The sequence below is a fragment of the Eulemur rufifrons genome, chromosome 14 (assembly GCF_041146395.1).
Source record: "Eulemur rufifrons isolate Redbay chromosome 14, OSU_ERuf_1, whole genome shotgun sequence".
NCBI lineage: Eukaryota > Metazoa > Chordata > Mammalia > Primates > Lemuridae > Eulemur > Eulemur rufifrons.
In genome coordinates this window covers 34,585,330-34,604,168 of record NC_090996.1, presented here as the reverse complement: position 1 = coordinate 34,604,168, position 18,839 = coordinate 34,585,330, and the positions used below count along the sequence as shown (strand labels likewise).

At 50.8% G+C, this 18,839-nt stretch overlaps 2 protein-coding genes across 3 annotated transcripts; both read left to right on the top strand.

Annotated features, from left to right (window-relative positions):
* Positions 1-6,428: 6,428 nt before the first annotated feature.
* Positions 6,429-9,278, top strand: LOC138394088 (testisin-like). Its single transcript, XM_069485707.1, has 6 exons — positions 6,429-6,495; positions 6,622-6,648; positions 6,985-7,150; positions 7,900-8,183; positions 8,638-8,792; positions 9,039-9,278. The coding sequence occupies exons 1-6, from the start codon at positions 6,429-6,431 to the stop codon at positions 9,276-9,278; spliced, it is 939 nt and encodes a 312-aa protein (XP_069341808.1).
* A 3,543-nt stretch (positions 9,279-12,821) lies between these two features.
* PRSS41 (serine protease 41) lies at positions 12,822-18,408 on the top strand. 2 transcript variants are annotated; one of them, XM_069486941.1, is made up of 6 exons: positions 12,822-12,888; positions 12,974-13,000; positions 13,327-13,492; positions 13,693-13,976; positions 17,697-17,854; positions 18,190-18,408. In XM_069486941.1, exons 1-6 carry the CDS (start codon positions 12,822-12,824, stop codon positions 18,406-18,408), a joined length of 921 nt encoding a protein of 306 aa, XP_069343042.1. The 2 variants fall into 2 exon arrangements, with proteins under 2 accessions (XP_069343042.1, XP_069343041.1); XM_069486940.1 differs by lacking the exon at positions 12,974-13,000 and adding an exon at positions 13,270-13,292 and having other exon boundaries at positions 12,822-12,931.
* The last annotated feature ends 431 nt before the right edge of the window (positions 18,409-18,839 follow it).

The window sequence follows — 18,839 nt, the reverse complement described above, 5'->3', positions numbered from 1 at the left end:
TTCTATTTTTGTTGTATTCTTGTCTGATTTTCATATAAGAGTAATTCTGGCCCCACAGAAGAAGTTAGAGAGAATTCCCTCCCCTTGAATCTTTTGGAATAGGTGTTAGTTCTTTGTAAGTTTGGAAGAAAGAATTCAGCAGTGAAGCCAACCAGTCCTGGGCTTTGTAGGGAGTCTTTTTATTACTGATTCAATTTTATTACTTGTTATTTGTCTACTCAGGTTTTCTATTTCTTCCCGAGTCAATCTTGGTAGGTTGGATGTGTCCAGGAATTCATCCATTTCTGCTAGGTTTTCCAGTTTGTTAGGATATAGTTGTACCTAGGTCTCTGATGGTCTTTTTTATTTCTGTGGTTTCAGTTGTATTGTCTCCTTTCTTATTTCTGATTTTATTTGGATTTTCTCTTTTTTTTTTTCTTGATTAGTCTAGTTAGCAGTTTATCAGTTTTATTTATCTTTAAAAAAACTAACTTTTCATTTCGTTGATCCTTTGTATATTTTTTTAGTCTATTCCATTTAGTTCTGTTCTGATCTTTATTATTTCTTTCCTTCTACTAATTTGGGGTTTGGTTTGTTCTTATTTTTCTAGTTCTTTCAGGTTCATCATTAGATTGTTTATTTGAAATCTTTCCACTTTTTGATATGGGCATTTATTACTATAACTTCCCTCTTAATACTGCTTTTACTGTGTCCCATAGGTATTGGTATGTTGTGTTTCTCTTTTCACTTGTTTAAAGAATTTTTTTGATTTCCTCCTTAATTTCTTCATTGATCCAATGATCATTCAAGAGCATGTTGTTTAATATCTATGTATTTGTACAATTTTAGAAGTTGCTCTTGTTATTGACTTCTAGTTTTATTCCATTGTGGTCAATAAAGATACTTTATATGATTTTGGTTTTTAAAAATTTGTTGAGACTTGTTCTGTGGCCTAACATATGGTCTATCCTGGAAAACAATGATGAGAAGAATGTATATTCTGTAGCTGTTGGATGAATTGTTCTGTAAATGTTTGTTAGATCCATTTGTTCTCAAGTGCAGTTTAAATCCAATGTTTCTTTGTAAATTTTCTGTCTAGATGTTCTAATTTTGATAGTGGGTGATGGCCATAACTATTACTGCATTGGAGTCTATCTCCTTTTAGGTCTAATCATGTTCTCTTTATATATCTGAGTTCTCTGGTGTTCAGTGCACATATATTTAGAGCTGTTATATCCTTTTGCTGTATTGATCCTTTCATCATTATATAATGACTTTTCTGTCTTTTTACTGTTTTTGACTTAAAGTCTTTTTTATCTAAGTATAGCTACTTATGCATGCTTTTGGTTTTCTTTTGTATGGAATATCTTCTTTTCATCTCTTTACTTTCAGTCTATATGTGTTTTTATAGGTAATATGAGTTTCTTGCAGACAGCATATAGTTGGGTCATGTTTTTTCACCCATTCAACCCTCTATATCTTTTAAGCAGAAAGTTTAATCCATTTACATTCAAGATTATTATTGGTATGTGAGGGCTTATTGCTATCAGTTTATTAATTGTTTTTCTTGTTTTATATATCCTCTGTTCCATCCTTTCTCTCTTATTGTTTATCATCATGGTTTGATGTTTTTCTGTATTGGTAACTTTCTCTCTTTCTCATCCTTATTTGTGTGTTTATTTTACCATTGGGTTTTATACTTTCATGTCTGTTCATGGTAGTAGAGATTATCCTTTCACTTCCAGGTACAGGACTCCCTTAGGCATTTCTCATAGAGCCAGCCTGTGGTGATGAATTCCACAAGCTTTTGCTTATCTAGGAAACACTTTATTTCTCCTTCATTTACTAAGGACAACTTTGCTGGGTATAGTATCCTTGCCTGACAATTTTTTTCTTTGACCACTTTGATTATATTATCACATTCTCTTACAGCCTGTAAAGTGTCTGCTGAGAAATCTATTGTTGGTCTGATAAATGACTAGATGCTCTTCTATTGATGTTTTTAGAATTCTGTCTTTGACTTTGACTTTAGACAGTTTGACTGTTATTTGTTGCTCAGAAAACCAGTTAAGGTTGTATCTATTTGGGGATTTCTGAACTTCCTGTATCTGGATGTTTAAATATCTGGACAGACTTGGGAAGTTTTCACCTATTATTTTATTAAATAGGTTTTCTATCCCTTTGTTCTTCTTTTCATCTTCTGGAACAGAAACAGTTCTAATATTTGGTTGCTTTATGGCATCTCATATGTAACCAAGAATTTGCTTATTTTAAATATTATTTTTTCTTTATTTTTGTCTTATTTGGTTTTTCTTTTTTTTTTTTTTTGAGACAGAGTCTCACTCTGTTGCCCAGACTAGAGTGAGTGCCGTGGCGTCAGCCTAGCTCACAGCAACCTCAAACTCCTGAGCTCAAGCGATCCTCCTGTCTCAGCCTCCCGAGTAGCTGGGACTACAGGCATGCGCCACCATGCCCGGCTAATTTTTTCTATATATATTTTTAGCTGTCCATATAATTTCTTTCTATTTTTAGTAGAGATGGGGTCTCGCTCTTGCTCAGGCTGGTCTCGAACTCCTGAGCTCAAACGATCCGCCCACCTCGGCCTCCCAGAGAGCTAGGATTACAGGCGTGAGCCACCGCGCCCGGCCTTATTTGGTTTTTCAAAAGACCCTTTCAAGTGCTGAAATTCTTTCTTCTGCTTGATCTAGTCTATTGCTGAAGCTCTCAGATGTACTTTTTTATTTTATTCAATGAATTCTTCAGTTCCAAGATTTCTATTTGGTTCTTTTTTATGATGTATATCCCTTTGGTAAATTTCTCATTCACGTTCTGAATTGTTTTCTGGATTTATGTATACTGTTTATCTGTGTTTTTTGCATCTCACTGAGCTACTTTAATTCATTCATTCCTTTCTTCCTTTTTCTTTTTTTTTTTTTTTTGACAGAGTCTCACACTCTGTTGCCAGGGCTAGAGTGCAGCTCACTGCAACATCAAACTCCTGGGCTCAAGCAATCCTCCTGCCTCAGCCTCCTTAGTAGCTCAGACTACAGGCACACACCACTATGCCTAGCTAATTTTTCTATTTTTTGTAGAAATGTGGTGTTGCTCTTGCTTAGGCTGGTCTCGAACTCCTGGCCTCAAGTGATCTTCCCGACTTGGGCTCCCAAAGTGCTAGGATTTCAGATGTGAGCCACCATGCCTGGCCAATATCATTATTTTCAATTCTTCTTCTGGTATTTCACAAATTTCTTTTACATTGGAATCTGCTGCTGGAGAATTATTGTGCTCTATTGCAGGTGTCATATTCCTGTTTTTTCATGTTTCTTGTGAGGTTATCTTGATATCTGCACATCTGGTGTAATAGCTGCTTCTTCCATTTTTTAAAATTTTTCTTTCATGGGGTGGAGTTTTTTTCTGAAGATGTATCTCTGGTGCTGGCTGAGGGCACTTTGGCTTTAATTCTAAGTGCATGTAGTAGTGTAGTCTCTGCATAATTTCTTTGGCTATAAACAGTGTCAGTGGTGTTTGTGATACCCCTAGTGACTAAGGGTGCTGGGAATGGGGATGCCAGGTGGGCCTGTCTTCAGGCCCCAGTGGTGCCAGCAGCAAGCCAAGCATGCCTGTTTTGGGGCTCCAGGGTGGCATGCACTGGCATGCAGTGTTAGTGGGTGAAGGAAGGTTGATTCTTGGGCCAACTTGCCCTTGCGCAGATTGATTCTTGCTTGAATTCTGGCAGTGGCAGAAATGGGCCAGGTAGGTGGCTGGGTTCTCAAGCCCCTGGAAAGCAGGTATGGCATGGGCAATGGCAGTAGCAGTGGCAGGACAACCCTCTGGCTCCCAAGCAGTCTGTGCTGATCCAGGTGGTTGCTGTGACAGGTGGGGATGGCCAGATCCAAGGCCCACAGGTGATACATGCAGGTGGGTGCCAGCTGCAGTAGTAATGGCAGAATAGGTGGGTCCATACTCAGTCCCCCAAGAGGGGTGCTCAGGTGCCAATGGTGGTGGATAGGGTGGTGTGATCCCCAGGCCCTTGGATGGCATGCTTGGGTGCTGGGGAGGCAGAACCAGGCCAGGTGGGCCTGTCCTCAGGCCCCTTCATGGTCTATAGGAGTGCTGGCCATGATCGGCAAAGGCAGGGCGAAACCCGGCCCCAGGTGCAGTGCTTGGGCGTGGCGATAGTGGTGGTGGCGGGTGGGGGAGCCTGCCCTCAAGGAGCATGCAAGTGCACTGTGGCCCTGCAGCTGGGGAGGGGCAGGGTTGCTAGCAGTGGCAGCAGCACAGGCAGGAGGCTGGACTCCAGGCATGCACCTGTGGGCGGGGGAGGCTGTCCTCAGGGCACATGCTAATGTGCAACAGCTCCACTGCTGGGGGAAGTGTGGTTGCTGCCAGTTGCTTGAGCTTTGGTCCTGGCTGCAGCTGTGAGCAGCGGTGGTGGCTGCAGGCCAGGGAAGTCAATGAGGCTCCAGGGATGTGAAGGTGCCAGGGTTGCTGGGCCATAAGGCAGAATGCAGTCTGGTGGGGGCTGGGCTGTCAAAAAGGCAAAATGCTACAGCTGCTTAAGTCTTGATGGGGGTGTAGGACCCAGCGTGAGCTCCCTATCTGCAGCAATGTCCTTGCATGGTCTCCAGGCAGCTCGCTAGGTTAGTCTTAGAATAGGGGTTGGGGCTGTGAACCTCAATTTCCCACCTCTGTGAGGAGGACTGCTGGCCCTGAGCTGGCCCTCAAGCTCCAACACAGTGGACCCCTTCTTTCTCCCAGTGCGATTCTAGAGTCCTCCTGGTCTGTGACATTGGTGGCGCCTGGACCCAGGCAGGGGCGGTGAGTTGCAGGTCCAACTGTGGCCTCCCTGAGAAGCTGGGTGCTTGCACCAGCGTCACCATCCACACCACATGCACTGCCAGCACAATCTGCAGCTCAAGCCCAGATGACAGCAGCTTCTCACCAAGGCTTGTTGGGACCTTCTTCTCAGGCCTGTTGCTGCTGCTGGGACCCCTGAGGGGACCCTTGTTTCCCTGGGGCTTACCTAACAGGGCATCCCATTACCTCAGCCTCTATGTTCCAAATTCGTGCACTCTCTGTGCTCCCGGCCAGTAGCAGCTTCTCGAAATGACTCCCTGCCCATCCCCTCCCTGGGTAGCTGCCTGCTGCGATCCACCCAGTGCCCAGTCCTCCAGGGACCCTCTCTGGCCCCTCCCCCTACAGAAAGCCATCCCTCATCCCCACAACTCTCCCTCCTCAAACCCTTGTGGCCCTCAGCTCAGCTCTGGGTTCTCACTTGTCCCCCGCAGGCCCTAAGCTGCTCTGTACCCTCCCTGCTAGCCTGTGGGCTCCCAGGGACAGAGCCTGGCATCTTCACCTCCTTTTCACCCCTGCCCACACGGCAGAGCGATGGGCTGCAGCCACTGCCACGGGTTCCTTTGGTGGTTTCTGCCACTGTTGGAATCCAGCTTTCCAGCCCATGAGGCTGGGGGTGGGGTCCCTTTGCAGATGTGTGTCCCTGAGGCAATAAAGCCTGGAGCTGCCAGGACACTTCCTCCCCCCGGGCGGTCTTCCCTGTGTCTGTGAGCCACAGCTGCCTCCAGGGCACAGAAAGGGATCCATGGAAATATCTCCTGTGTATGGGGACTTGGCCCACAGAGTGTCACCAGATGCTCACAGCAGCCCTGGGAGGTGCACACTATTAGGACCTGTGGAGACAAAAGTGACTCCATCTTGGATGCTAATTATCCATGTTGACTTCTGATTAACCCTGTTCCCGTGCACACCTCCTGATTTCTACTGTATTTCCTTCGCATAGGAACACGTGCTCACTATTAATCCTGCCTTTAGATCAAAGCAACCTTAATGTTATGGCACCAATTATAGGCTCCGGGTAGGGGGCAGCCGGTGTGGAGATTTAGCTATCTTGATGTGGTCCAACTTCTGCCGTAAGTTCCCCAAATAAATCATCCTTTACCAACAAACTGGATTTGTCTGACTGACTGGCTCTTTGGTTTCTCAGCTCTTTCTGCATTTGGGGATCACTTTGAATATGTGGCCTTTTCAAAAAAGAGCCCCACTTGCAGACAGGCCACTCTCCTCAGCAGCCCTGCCCCTGGGCTCAGTGGGCAGCAGAGCAGCACGTCCTGGGGGTACTAAGGTCACCTGGAGGCCTGGGGGGGAATCCCAGGGTCCTGGGCAGGGGACTTCTGGGTTACAGAAAAGAAGGGGCTTGTTCGGGTCCACCGGTCCCTGGGCCACGCCAGGGAGTGTGGTTGAGGACCCGGCCCACAGGAGCGGAAAGCCAGGGCGCTGTGAGGCCTGAGGGTCCCCAGACAGCACAGGGCCCAGGAGGCCCAGCTGGGGCAGATGCTGGGCCCGGGCCGCCCTGGCTCCCGCTCCCCAGGGGGCGCCCCGCCGGCCTGGAGCAGGAGGAAGCAGAGGGGGCTCCACGCTGCGGAGCTGAGGCCATGGGCGCCCGGGCCGGGGCGCTGCTGCTGGCGCTGCTGCTGGCGCGGGGGGCCCTCGAGAAGCCGGGTGAGCTCAGGGGCGCCGCTGCCGGGCTGGGGGCGCGAGGGCGGCACGGGGGGCGCGGGATCGCGGTGGGGCAACACGGGGGGCGCGCGGGCGGCACGGGTAGCTCACCTTCCTGCCTCCTCCCAGAGTCGCAGGAGGCGGACCTGTTGTCAGGTAAGGCGCCCAGATCGCGCCTCCCTGCGCGGTGCACGTGGGCCGGGGCGCAGAGGGCGCCTCATCTATTCCTCTCCCACCCCAGGTCCCATGGACACGAGGCGGCTGCTATCAAGTAACTCATGGGCCCTGCAGGGAGGGGCCGGCCCTGCGGACCACATGGGAGGGTCCCCAGTCACCTTCCTCCACCTGGACAGGAACCCAGGATGCGCACGGGGACCCTGGGAGGGCACGCGGAGCCCCGGGGACCCCCTGTATGCACCGCGGGTCGGGGGACGAGGCCGGAAGGGGCGGGCCTGCTTCGCGGCTGAGCCGGGGTCCGTCTGTCCATCCCAGGGCCCTGCGGTCGGCGGACCATCCCGTCGCGCGTGGTGGGTGGAGATGACTCGCAGCTTGGGCGCTGGCCATGGCAGGGGAGCCTGCGTTTCTGGGGCTCCCACCTTTGCGGAGTGAGCCTCCTCAGCCGCCGCTGGGTGCTCACAGCTGCGCATTGCTTCCGTAGGTGAGTCTGGGGTCAGGTGGGGGCGGCTGGGGCAGGTGGGAGAGCAGTGCCCCCGACCTTGGTCTGCAGTCTGGGCCAGCACCTGGGCATGCGCAGTGCACGTCGGTGCAGTCTGGTGTTCTCCTAAGCCCTAGGCTGAGCTTCCACCGGTTACACCCACTCGGGTTTCCTTTGGTGACCCTGGGGGGAACCCTGTTCAGGTTCTTCCAGAATGTTCTTCCAGAATATTTCTACCTTCATTTGGGGGTATTCTTTTTTTTTCCTTAACCCAAATGGCACCAACCTCTATGCCATCCGCCCTCATTCCACCTCTGGTGGCTGTGTGCCACAGGAGTGCAGGACAGGGATGAGGGGCGCCTGCTGGGCACCGAGCCTGGCTGTGGCGCCCACTCCCAGGGAAGCCGTGCTGGCTGCACCCTGCTGGGCGCCCACACTGCCGGGCGCATCTGCTCATTCTTTGCCGCTGTCTGGGGGTCCCGCTGGAGGACTCGGCTCGATTCAAGTATTCTTAGGACAGCTCTGTGAGCTGACAAGACCCCACCGTCCCTCACAGTCCCCAGGTTCTGGGCCTTTGGCTGTGGCCTCTCTGGGCTGTCCCGTGTCTACAGGGGCTGTTGTGCCCAGGAGAAGGACTTGCTAATGGTGCCTGGGAGGGGCAGGAGTAGCAACCCCACAGCCTGACCTGCATTTTGCCCTCAGGTGGCCAATGCCACCTCCAGGGCCCCTGACTGCTCTCTCCTTCCCACCAGGTCGACTAACCCCTTTTCGTGGTCGGTCCAGTTTGGCGAGCTGACTTCCATGCCATCTTTCTGGAACCTGCAGGCCTACTACAATCGTTACCAGGTGCAGAATATTTATATAAGGCCCAAGTTCCAGGGGTTTTCACCCTATGACATCGCCATGGTGAAGTTGTCCACCTCCGTCGTGTACACTAAGCACATCCAGCCCATCTGTGTCCTGGCCTCCACATTAGAGTTCGAGAACCGGACGGACTGCTGGGTGACCGGCTGGGGGAACATCAAAGAGCATCAGTGTGAGGCTGGGGTCAGGCGGGTCTGGGGGTGGGGTCCTACCCTCATTCATCTGTGCTCAAGACTCAGGTACAGCAGCACCCCCCCCACCCCGGCCTGGGCACAGTGGGACCCCCTGCCGGCCTGCTCCCCTCCTCTCCTCACCTGCCTTTCTGCACTGGCTCCCATCTGCCAGGGTAGGAACCAAACACTCAGTTCTCACTGCCGCAGATTGTGGGGGCCAGAAGGAGAGTTTGAGAGGGAGGCCAGGCTGCGGGGAGGGGGCGGGAGGGATGGGGACAGCCTGGTGACAGGGGCCTCAGCCACATCCCCATGATGCTCACGAATCCCCAGGCGTTAGCTCCCCTCTCTGGCTCATCAAGAGTAGCATGCCAGGCCCACCCCCGGCCTGTGCCACCCCTCCTTAGAGAGGAGGCTCAAGTTGCTGTCTTTCTCTGTCCCCCCATCCCCCAATAGCTCTGCCATCTCCCTACACCCTCCAGGAAGTGCAAGTTGCCATCATAAACACCTCCATGTGCAACCACCTGTATAAAAGGCCTGATTTCCGCATGGACATCTGGGGAGACATGGTTTGCGCTGGTTATCCCGAAGGCGGCAAAGATGCCTGCCAAGTGAGTGTCCCTTGCACCACTCCCAGTCCCAGGGCTCAGAACAGCCTGTGTCCCTTACCTCATTTGATCCGTATACCAACCCTGGGAGGTAGAGGCTGTGGGCCCACTTTGCAGATGCGGGAACTAAGGCTTGGTGGCTGCCCGGGGAGGAGTAGGATTCGCACCCAGCCCCATGGCCCGTCCAGCTCTCCCGGCCTCTCTGCTGCTCCCTGACCCTGCTCCAGGCTCACCCATGTTGCTCCCCAGGGTGACTCAGGTGGACCCTTGGTGTGCGACAGGAAGGGGCTGTGGTATCAGGTTGGAATCGTGAGCTGGGGAGTAGGCTGTGGTCGGCCCAACCGGCCTGGTGTCTACACCAACGTCAGCCAGCACTTCAGATGGATCCTGAAGGTGATGACCCGGAGTGGCATGCCCAGGCCAGACCCCTCCCTGCCGCTGCTCCTCACGCTGCTCTGGGCTCCCCGACTCCTGCAGCTTGAGGCTTGAGTGTCCTGTGCCCGTGAGGATCGAGTCACCTGCTGAGCCAGGCTCTGGTCTCTTCTGTCCTGTGTGCTAATAAACACATTTGAGAGACGCCTGGCAGAGCATTCCTCCAGCCTGGGGGCGCCCTGACAACTTCCTCCCTGTCACCCATGTCCAGTTCAGCCCCTGAGCTGCCCTAACCCCTAAGTCTTTGCCCACCCACGTGCATTAGCCCAGGTTTTGTTACAAGCGGCAGAGGTCTTCTCGGGACGATCCTGGCTGGAAGAGCAGTAGCAGCTGCAGCGTGTCCGGGGCTGGGAAGGCTGGGGGTGGGGGTGCCAAGGAGGAAACACTCCCAACGTCCCCATCCCGGGCTTCCCCGGCACACACACGCCAGCCACTCCCCGTCTCGCCACGGTCCCTGCAAGGCTGGCCCTGCAAGGCTGGCCGAGACCAGGACCTGGTACAGGGAGTTTATCTGGCAGGGGGTCCCAGGGAGCACAGGTGAAGAAGTAGGGAGACCAAGGCAGGGGAGGGGCTGGGCATGGTGGCGCATGCCTGTAGTCCTAGCTACTCGGGAGGCTGAGGCAGGAGGATTGCTTGAGCCCAGGAGTCTGAGGTTGCTGTGAGCTAGGCTGACACTGTCGCGCTCTAGCCCAGGCAAGAGACTGAGACTCTGTCTCAAAAATAATAATAATAATAGTGACAATACAAAGGCAGGTAAGGAAGAAGTTCCGATGAGTTTGTATGACCAAGGAGGTCGCCATTTTAGCCCATTGAGCTACAGTCCTGCCCGGGGCCTCAGCATTGGCCCACTGAGGACAAGGACACTAGTGGTGGGCATTTCTCTCTTGACACTACAGCTCCCGTCACACGTAGAGGATTTGTAACCATGGGACAGCCCAAACTGGGCCTACCCTGTTGATAACAAAATGTTGAGTTGCCTTTTAGGTATAACAAAGCCCAAAATTGCAAGTCATGTAGCTCAGGCACGTACAATAGAAAGCTCTTTGATCTCTAAAACACCCAGAATTAATGATTCCTCCCCTTGGGACCCAGAAGACTGGGACATGACTGGAACCTGACTGCTGGAACTCTTTCAGAAGTGAGGGGTCTGTTGGCCCAAAAGATTCAGGGCTAAAAGCTGCCTCAACATACCTTGCCATCAATGGCCAAATGTGAAGCCCTGCAGTCACGGCCCGCCAAGCCAACATTCCTCACACCTTTCCTTTCCCTTCCCCTCCGAGCCCTGACACTTGCCCCAGCCCCCCAGTCAGGAAGATGGCTGAGCCTCCTGTCTTCCTTCTGGCAGGCTTTGCAACGAAGCCTCTTTTCTCAAAGCTGGTGCCAAGATATCGGCTCCTGTGCACTTTGGGCAAGGAGCCCATTAGCTGGAGAACAAATTCTGGTGCCCAGGGTGGGGCCGCTGCCAGCCCAAGGCACTGTTGCTTCTCGGTGGGGGCCCCTCACCAACCCTGAGTGGTGTCACTTAGACCCATTTACCTAGAGGCTTTGATGGGAGGTCCCTGTTTTCTGCCATCTCACTTTAATTTCTGCAAGGGCAACTTGCTCTTTTGAGGAAAGAATTTGCTTCTAGGAGTCCACTTGCTCAAGGCTTCTTGGGCGTGGCTCCAGTAAAAAAGAAAAGAAAAGAAAAGAAAAAGAAAGAAATTGCTTCTAGAACAGACATCTTTTTGGGTGAATACTTCATTAATATGGGCTTATACCTTAAATTGTCTTTGGTCTAGGTTTGTAGGTGACAGTCCCACACCAGGGGCATCTCAGTCAGGTCCCAGTTGATAGAGTCCTGCAGGTTAAGGGCAGAGGTACTGAGTTCGTTTTGGTTTAGGTTTTCACTTGTCTCTGTGTCTGTGTTTTTGGTTTGTGTAACTATTTGGGCAAACAAGTTAAAAATTTTGATGGTCACAGCAACAGCCTCATTAGAGGTTTATTAAATGAAGGTCCTTGGACTCCAAAGGTCAAAGACAGCAGTCAAAGCCAGCGCTCCCTCTCGCCCTTTTAGGGTGTTCCTAGGTGATTAGGAGCTCAGCGGGGGTGTTGTGGTTGTATGACCCATGACATGAAGCTGTCTGTCTTACAGGAAATCCCGCCGGAAGAGCATACCCCATTTCTGGGTTAGAGGGGACTTCAACAGCTGGTCCCCAAGGTGCACATAAGGGGCCAGCTCACCCCGGCACATTGAACAACCCAACACTCTCCTGTGTTCAGGACCCTCTGACACACATGAGAGGTGGTAGCCCGCCCACTGGTGATTCTCTGGGAAGGGATCCCCTAATACCACTCCATAGACCCCAAGCACCTCCTCACTGCAGGGTCTTGCTTCAGCCATTGCAGACAAATCTCTATACAAAATGAGGAAATTTAACAGCATAACTGACTGTTGAGTTATGAATCAATGATAAGGAAAAATAATGATTTTCTTTTGTAATACTACTTGGCCTCAATATTCATAGGGATCAGAGGAGAAATGATGGAAGAATGGTTCTCTAAACTATAATAGTATTCTGCAACTAGACCAGTTCTGTAAGAGAAAGGAAAATTGGGATAAGACCCCTTATTTACAATCTTTTATGTCCTTAAACCAAAATAAGAATTTACAAAAGAGATCACAGTTCAAAAAGAGAATCCACAGAGAAAACCTGTCCTTCCGGAATCCAGATCAGATAACAATCTTATCTTCCCCCATTTGCTGTCTGCCACCTCCTGTGTGCTGCTGCACTCCGTGCTGGGGGGACGGGGCGCTGTCCGCAGGCTGCACTGGGAGAGCACTGGAACTTCCGCCCTGGGCTCTCCTGGGCCCTGACCTGTGCACCTTTCACTGCGGAGACCAGGACCAGGAGGCCGCTGGTTTCGCTGAGAACTGTGACTCACTGACCCTGAGGGTGGTCTCATGGACCGGACTCAGCTGTCCGCTCACAGCTAGGATTGGAGGGCAGCTTGGGTACGTTGGCAGCCCCACAGCTTCGCCCACAAGAAAGAAGAGGTGCCCGTAGGCTCCATGCAGTCTCGTGGGGCCTTTTGCAGGGCAGCGGGCAGAGGAGTAGGCTAAGAGCCCTCCAGATGGTGAACACGGCCGCCTGGCATCCTGTGGGTCCTTCCTCCGCCTGGACACGACCCCGGGACCATCACGTTCAGCAACAGGTGACCCGCTGTCAGGCCTTCAGTTGGCCCTCAATGAAGACTTGTTAATGAGCTTTAACGGGGGCTCTGGCTGTGGGCCAGGTCCTGGGTCCTGGAGGAAGTAGTGGGTGGAGGAGAGAGGGCCACGGGGGACAGCTGGGACCTCTGGGTTGCAGAAAAGAAAGGGCTTGTTCAGGGCCACCAGTTCCTGGGCCACGCCAGGGAGTGTGGCTGGGGACCTGGCTCACAGGAGCGGAAAGCCAGGGCGCTGTGAGGCCTGAGGGTCCCCAGACAGCCCGGGGCCCAGGAGGCCCAGCTGGGGCAGGTGCTGGGCTGGGGCCGCCCTGGCTCCCGCTCCCCAGGGGGCGCCCCGCCGGCCTGGAGCAGGAGGAAGCAGAGGGGGCGCCACGCTGCGGAGCTGAGGCCATGGGCGCGTGGGCCGGGGCGCTGCTGCTGGCGCTGCTGCTGGCGCGGGGGGCCCTCGGGAAGCCGGGTGAGCTCAGGGGCGCCGCTGCCGGGCTGGGGGCGCGGGGGCGGCACGGGGGGCGCGGGTAGCTCACCTTCTTGCCTCCTCCCAGAGTCGCAGGAGGCCGACCTGTTGTCAGGTAAGGCGCCAGGATCGCGCCTCCCTGCGCGGTGCACGTGGGCCGGGGCGCAGAGGGCGCCTCATCTATTCCTCTCCCACCCCAGGTCCCATGGACACGAGGCTGCTGTCAAGTAACTGAAGGGCACTGGGGGGAGGGGCGGGCCCTGCGGACCACGTGGGAGGGTCCCCGGTCACCTTCCTCCACCTGGACACGACCCCGGGACGCGCCGGGGCCCTGGGAGGACGCGCGGATTCCAGGGGACCCCCTGCACGCACCGCGGGGGCGAGGCCGGGAGGGGCGGGCAGGCTTGGCAGCTGAGCCGCGGGTGCGTCTGTCCATCCCAGGGCCCTGCGGCCACCGCGGTATTCACCCACTGGTGGTGGGCGGAGTGGAGACAGTGCGGGGGCGCTGGCCGTGGCAGGTCAGCCTGCGCTTGGAGAAAAGGCACCGGTGCGGAGGGAGCCTGCTGAGCCGCCGCTGGGTGCTCTCGGCTGCGCACTGCTTCCGAACGTGAGTCTGCGGGAAGGTGCGGGTCGGGGGTCTGAGCGGGGACGACCGTGGGGCTGCTGACTTCCTAACGGCGTCCAGGACGAGTAAGTAGTACCTGCCCCACAGCCTCAGGTCACGGCCTGGGACCCCCCCCCCTCCCCCCCCGTGTGCTCTGGTGGTCAACTCTCCTTTCCGGGCCCCTGACTGTTCTCTTTTGCCAGGAACTATGATCCTTCCAAGTGGTCTGTGCAGCTTGGGGAGCTGACTTCCATGCCATCGGTGTGGAGTGTGCAGGCCCACGCGAATCGACACAGGGTGCGGGACATCATTGTGAACTCCCGCTACAAGGAAGTTTTATTCAACGACATAGCCCTGCTTGAGCTGGCCACCTCTGTCACCTACTCTAAGTACATCCAGCCCATTTGTGTCCTGTCGTCCACCTTCATGTTCCTGCACCGGCCCGACTGCTGGGTGACCGGCTGGGGGTCAATCAGGGAAAATGAGAGTGAGGCTGGGGACAGATGGGGTGGGGCGATGGAGGGTTGGGGTGGCCCCGGCATGACCCTCCACCTCCGTTTGCCACACAGGCACAGCACCCCCCTCCTTGGCCTGGGCATGGCGGGACCCCCTGCCGGCCTGCTCCCCTCGTCACCTAACCTGCCTTTCTGCGCTGGCTCCCACCTGCCAGGGCAGGAACCAAACACTCAGTTCTTGCTGCCCCAGACTGTGGGGGCCAGAAGGAGAGTTTGAGAGGGAGGCCAGGCTGCGGGGGTGGGGGGTTTTGGGGTCAGCCTGGTAACAAAAGCCTCAGGCAGTGATTTTTTAAAATTGAGACTTAATTTACAACCATCAAAGTCTTAAGTGTGCAGTTTTGAGGTATACAGTTCAGTGGTATTTAGTATACAGTCATACATCGCTTATGGTTGGGGATACTTTCTGAAAAATGTGACATTAGGGGACTTGGTCATGGTAGGATCATGGAGTGGACTTACACAAACGTAAGTGATAGGGCCCGCTACCCGCTGGGGTGTGGGGTCGCCTGGTGCTCCTGGGCTCCAAGCCTGCGCCTCCTATGAACGTTCTGGATAATGTGGGCAGGGACAACAGCACGGCCAGTGTTTCTGTATCTAACCACAGAAAATGGACAGCACTCTAGCCCGGGCAACAGAGTGAGACTCTGTCTCAAAAAAAAAAAAGAGTGTTGGTGAGTTTTTTGTTGTTGTTGTTTTGTTTGTTGGTTTTTGTTTGTTTGTTTGTTTTTATTTTTTGAGGCCAAGTCTTGCATTGTCACCAGGCTGGAGTGCAGTGGCGCAGTCATAGCTCACAGCAACCTCAAACTCTTGGGCTCAATTGATCCTTCCACCTCAGCCTCCCAAGTAGCGGGGACTACAGGCCCACACCACCATGCCCGGCTATTTAGTTTTATTTATAGTTTTTGGAGAGATAGGGTCTTGCTGAGTTGCCCAGCAACTCCTGGCCTCAAGCGATCCTCCCTTCTTGGACTCCCAAAGTTCTGGGATTACAAGCATGAGCCACTGCATGCAGCCAGGATTGTTGTTAATTGTTCTTCAAGTGTAGAATTTGCCTGTGAAGCTATCTGATCCTGAGATTTTTCTTTTTTGGGAGATTTTTTATTTCTGATTAATCTCTTTACTCATAAATCTGTTCAGATTTTGTTTCTTCCTGAGTCAGTTTTGGTAGTTTGTGTGTCTCTACTAGGAATTTTTCCATTTCCTCTAGGTTATCTGATTTGCTGGTGTAAAATTGTTCATAATATTCTCTTATAGTCCTTTTATTTCTATAAGGGCAGTAGTGATGTCCCCACTTTCATTGTCAATTTTGTTGATCTTTCAAAGAAACACCTTTTGGTTTCATTAATTTCCTTTTTTGTTTTCTACTCTCTGGTTTGTTTTTCTCTATTCTTTGTTATTTCCTTTTTTCTGCTATTTTTTTAAATTATGCTCTTCTTTTTCTAGTCTTAAGATGTAACATTAGGTTATTGATTTTGGATTTTCCTTCTTTATTAATATAGGCATTTATAGCTGGAATTTCCTTCTGAGAGCTACTTTTTCAGCACCCCATAAGTTTTCATCTGTTGTTTTCCTTTCTATTCATCTCAAAGTACTTTGTAACTTTCCTTGTGATATCTTCTTTGACCCACTGGTTGATTAAGACTGTGTTGTTTAATTTCCAGATATATGTGGATTTTTTAGTGTTTATTATGTTACTGATTTCTAGTCTTATTCCATTTTGGTCAGTGAAGATGTTTTGTATGAATTCAATCTTTTCGAATTTACTGTGACTTATTTTGTGACCTGCCATATGGTCTATCTGGGAGAATGTTCCACGTGCCCTTGAGAAAAATGTACATCCTGCTGTTATTTGGGCGGACTTTCCTGTATGTCTGTGAGGAGTAACTGATTCAGAGTGTTATTCTAGTCCTCTGTTTTCTTGTTGATCTTCTCTCTGCTTGTTCTACCCACTGTTAAAAGTGGGGCTTTGAAGTCTCCAGCTGTTATCGTAGAACTATCTCTTTTTCCCACCAATTCTGTCAATTTTGCTTCATATATTTTGGGTCTTGGTTGTTAGATGTGTAGATGTTTATAATTATTATATTTTCTTTATGATTTCACTTTTATTAATATACAATATTCTTTATACAGGACAAGTTTTCATTTAAAGTTTATTCCATCTTTTATTAATAGAGCAACCTAAGCTCTTTTTGGTTACTATTAATATTTCCATGAAATCTTTTTTTCCAGCATTTCATTTTCAACCTGTGAGTGTCTTTGGATCTAAAGTGAATCTCTTCTAGACAGTGTGTAGCTGGATCCTGTGTTTTTAAGCCATTTTGCCAATCAATGCTTTTTGCTTGGTGCATTTTATCTATTTATAGTAAAAGTAATTACTAATTCAGAAAGAATTACTTCTACCATGTTATTATTTGAATATCTATACCTATTTTAAAAATCTTTTTGTTTCTCATTTGATGTTTAAGTGATGTTTTTATTAGTCTACCATATTTATTTCCTTGTCAATTCCTCCCTCTGTATATTTTAATTAGTTTCTTAGTGGTTGCTCTAGGAATTATAATTAACATTTTAAACATATGACAATCTATTTTGAATTTTTACCAACTTAGCTTCAATAATATACAAAATCTCTGTTTCTATATAGCTCCCTTTCTCCACATTGTGTTGTTATTGCTACAATTTACTTCTTTACTCATTTTGTAAACACTGATATACATTCATAATTATTGTTTTATGCATTTGTCTTTTAAATTGTATAGAAAACAGAGAAGTGATAAACCAAGAATGCAATAATACAGGCTTTTTACGTACCTATGTAATGGCCTTGATCAGGGCTCTTTTTTTCTTCCTATGGCTGAGATACTGTCTGGTGTCCTTTCATTTCAGCCCAAAGGACTCCTCTCTCCATTTCTTTTAGGATAGGTCTGCTACCGATGAACACTCTCAGCTTTTGTTTCACTGGAACTGTCTTGATATTTCCTTCATTTTTTGAAGGATAGTTTCCCCTAATATAAAATTTTTGGTTGACTGTTTTTTACTTTCAGAACTTTAAATACACTATCCCACTGCCTTCTGGTTTCCACGGATTCTGAAAAGAAATTGGCTGTTAATCTTGTTGAAGAGCCCTGGTCCTTAATGAGTCATTTCTGTCTTGCTGTTTACAACTCTCTTTGTCTTTCATGGTTTGATTATACTGTATTTCAGTGTGGATTTCTTTGTGTTTATCCTACGTAGAATTTTCTCAGCTTTTTGAATCTGTAGATTCACATCTTTCATCAAATTTGGCAAGTTTTGACCTAGATCGTGCAACTGTAGTATAGTAATTATAAACATTCTCATCCACCTTAGCCCCTTCCCTGCCATGCTTTGGCTAAGGACTCTCTCCACTGGCTCAGGCCAGTGCTATCATCTCCGTTCTACACACAGGGAAACTGAGTCCCAGAGGGAGCTTTCACAGCCTGTCCATCCATTGGGTCAGGTCCTTTTATGATATTTTTTCCCCCAGCATCCATAACTCTAAGGAACTTCTGTGATATTCTTAACTATGCATGACGTGCTGGATAAGCAATGTTCTGGGCACTGTGGGTGTGGCAGAGACACCATCACCATGTAACATGTGCCCTCCCTCTTCCCCCTGCCCTAGATGGCAGAGGAGAGGCTAAGGTTGCTGCCTTTCTCTGTCCTTTCCCCAGCATCTCTTCCACCTCCCTACAACCTCCGGGAAGGGCAGGTCACCATCTTAAACAACACCAGATGTAACGACCTGTTGGAACACCCCGCAGACCACAGTATAATCCAAAATTCCATGTTTTGTGCTGGTGTCGAGAATGGCAGCATAGATGCCTGCAAAGTGAGTGCCTGTACCCCACCAGGGAATCTCACCCTTCCCAACCCCGAGCCTGAGAGCAACCCACCCTGGGGGTTTGTTTTTGAGGAACTATTTTAGTCCTTATTTACCAAGGCTATAAAACATGATTTTCATTTTGAACAAATTGTACCTCCTCTGATCATCCCACCAACCCTGGGAGGCTATTGCCCCACTTTGCAGATGCAGAAACTGAAGCTCAGTTGCTGCCAGGGGAGGAGTAGGATTTGCACCCAGCCCCACGGCCCCTCCTGCTCTCCCAGCCCCTCATCTGCTCCCTGAGCCTGCCCCAGGCTGGTCTCACCCATGCTGCTCCCCAGGGTGACTCAGGCGGACCCTTGGTCTGCGACAAGGATGGACTGTGGTATCAGGTTGGAGTCGTGAGCTGGGGAAGGGGCTGTGGGCATCCTGACCAGCCTGGTGTCTACACCAACGTCAGTCAGTACTTCACCTGGATCCAGACGATGATGTCCCGCACTACACCCAGGCCAGACCCCTCCAGGTTACTGCTGCTCCTCACTCTGCTGTGGTCCCCCTGACTCCTGCAGCTGGTCTGAGTCCACCAGAGCCCATGAAGGTGCAGTGGGCACCACAGCCTTGGCACACTCCTCTTGGGCCATGGGCACTGCAGGGTCGGGGCTGCCTGCTGGACCTGGCTCCAGTCCCCTCTCCTGATTGTTAATAAAGATTATGTATGTTCAAATTGATGCTTGCAGAGCTTTCTGTGGATCAAAGTGTCCAAGACCCCATCCTAATTCTTAAATCTTTTTCCAGGTTTTGGTTGCAAACAGCAGAACCCTCTACTGTTAGTTCAATCAGGATGATAATTGATGGAAACAGTAGTAGCTCCAGGGTGGCAGGGTCTGGGAAGCCTGGGCTGGGGGTGCCATGGAGGAAATGCTCCCAATGCCCCCAACATTGCAGGGTTCCCCCTCTCACAAGTGCCAGATGCTCCTGGTCTTACCATGTT

Excerpts from the sequence above, each read along its gene's own strand:
- PRSS41 (XM_069486940.1), top strand. The coding sequence starts at position 12,822 with ATGGGCGCGTGGGCCGGGGCGCTGCTGCTGGCGCTGCTGCTGGCGCGG. Across the intron at positions 12,932-13,269 it reads GGGCTGGGGGCGCGGGGGCG|GCCGGGAGGGGCGGGCAGGC; the intron begins GCACGGGGGGCG and ends CGCGGGGGCGAG. Across the intron at positions 13,293-13,326 it reads GGGAGGGGCGGGCAGGCTTG|GGCCCTGCGGCCACCGCGGT; the intron begins GCAGCTGAGCCG and ends TGTCCATCCCAG.
- LOC138394088 (XM_069485707.1), top strand. The coding sequence starts at position 6,429 with ATGGGCGCCCGGGCCGGGGCGCTGCTGCTGGCGCTGCTGCTGGCGCGG. Across the intron at positions 6,649-6,984 it reads GGAGGCGGACCTGTTGTCAG|GGCCCTGCGGTCGGCGGACC; the intron begins GTAAGGCGCCCA and ends TGTCCATCCCAG. Across the intron at positions 7,151-7,899 it reads GCTGCGCATTGCTTCCGTAG|GTCGACTAACCCCTTTTCGT; the intron begins GTGAGTCTGGGG and ends CCTTCCCACCAG.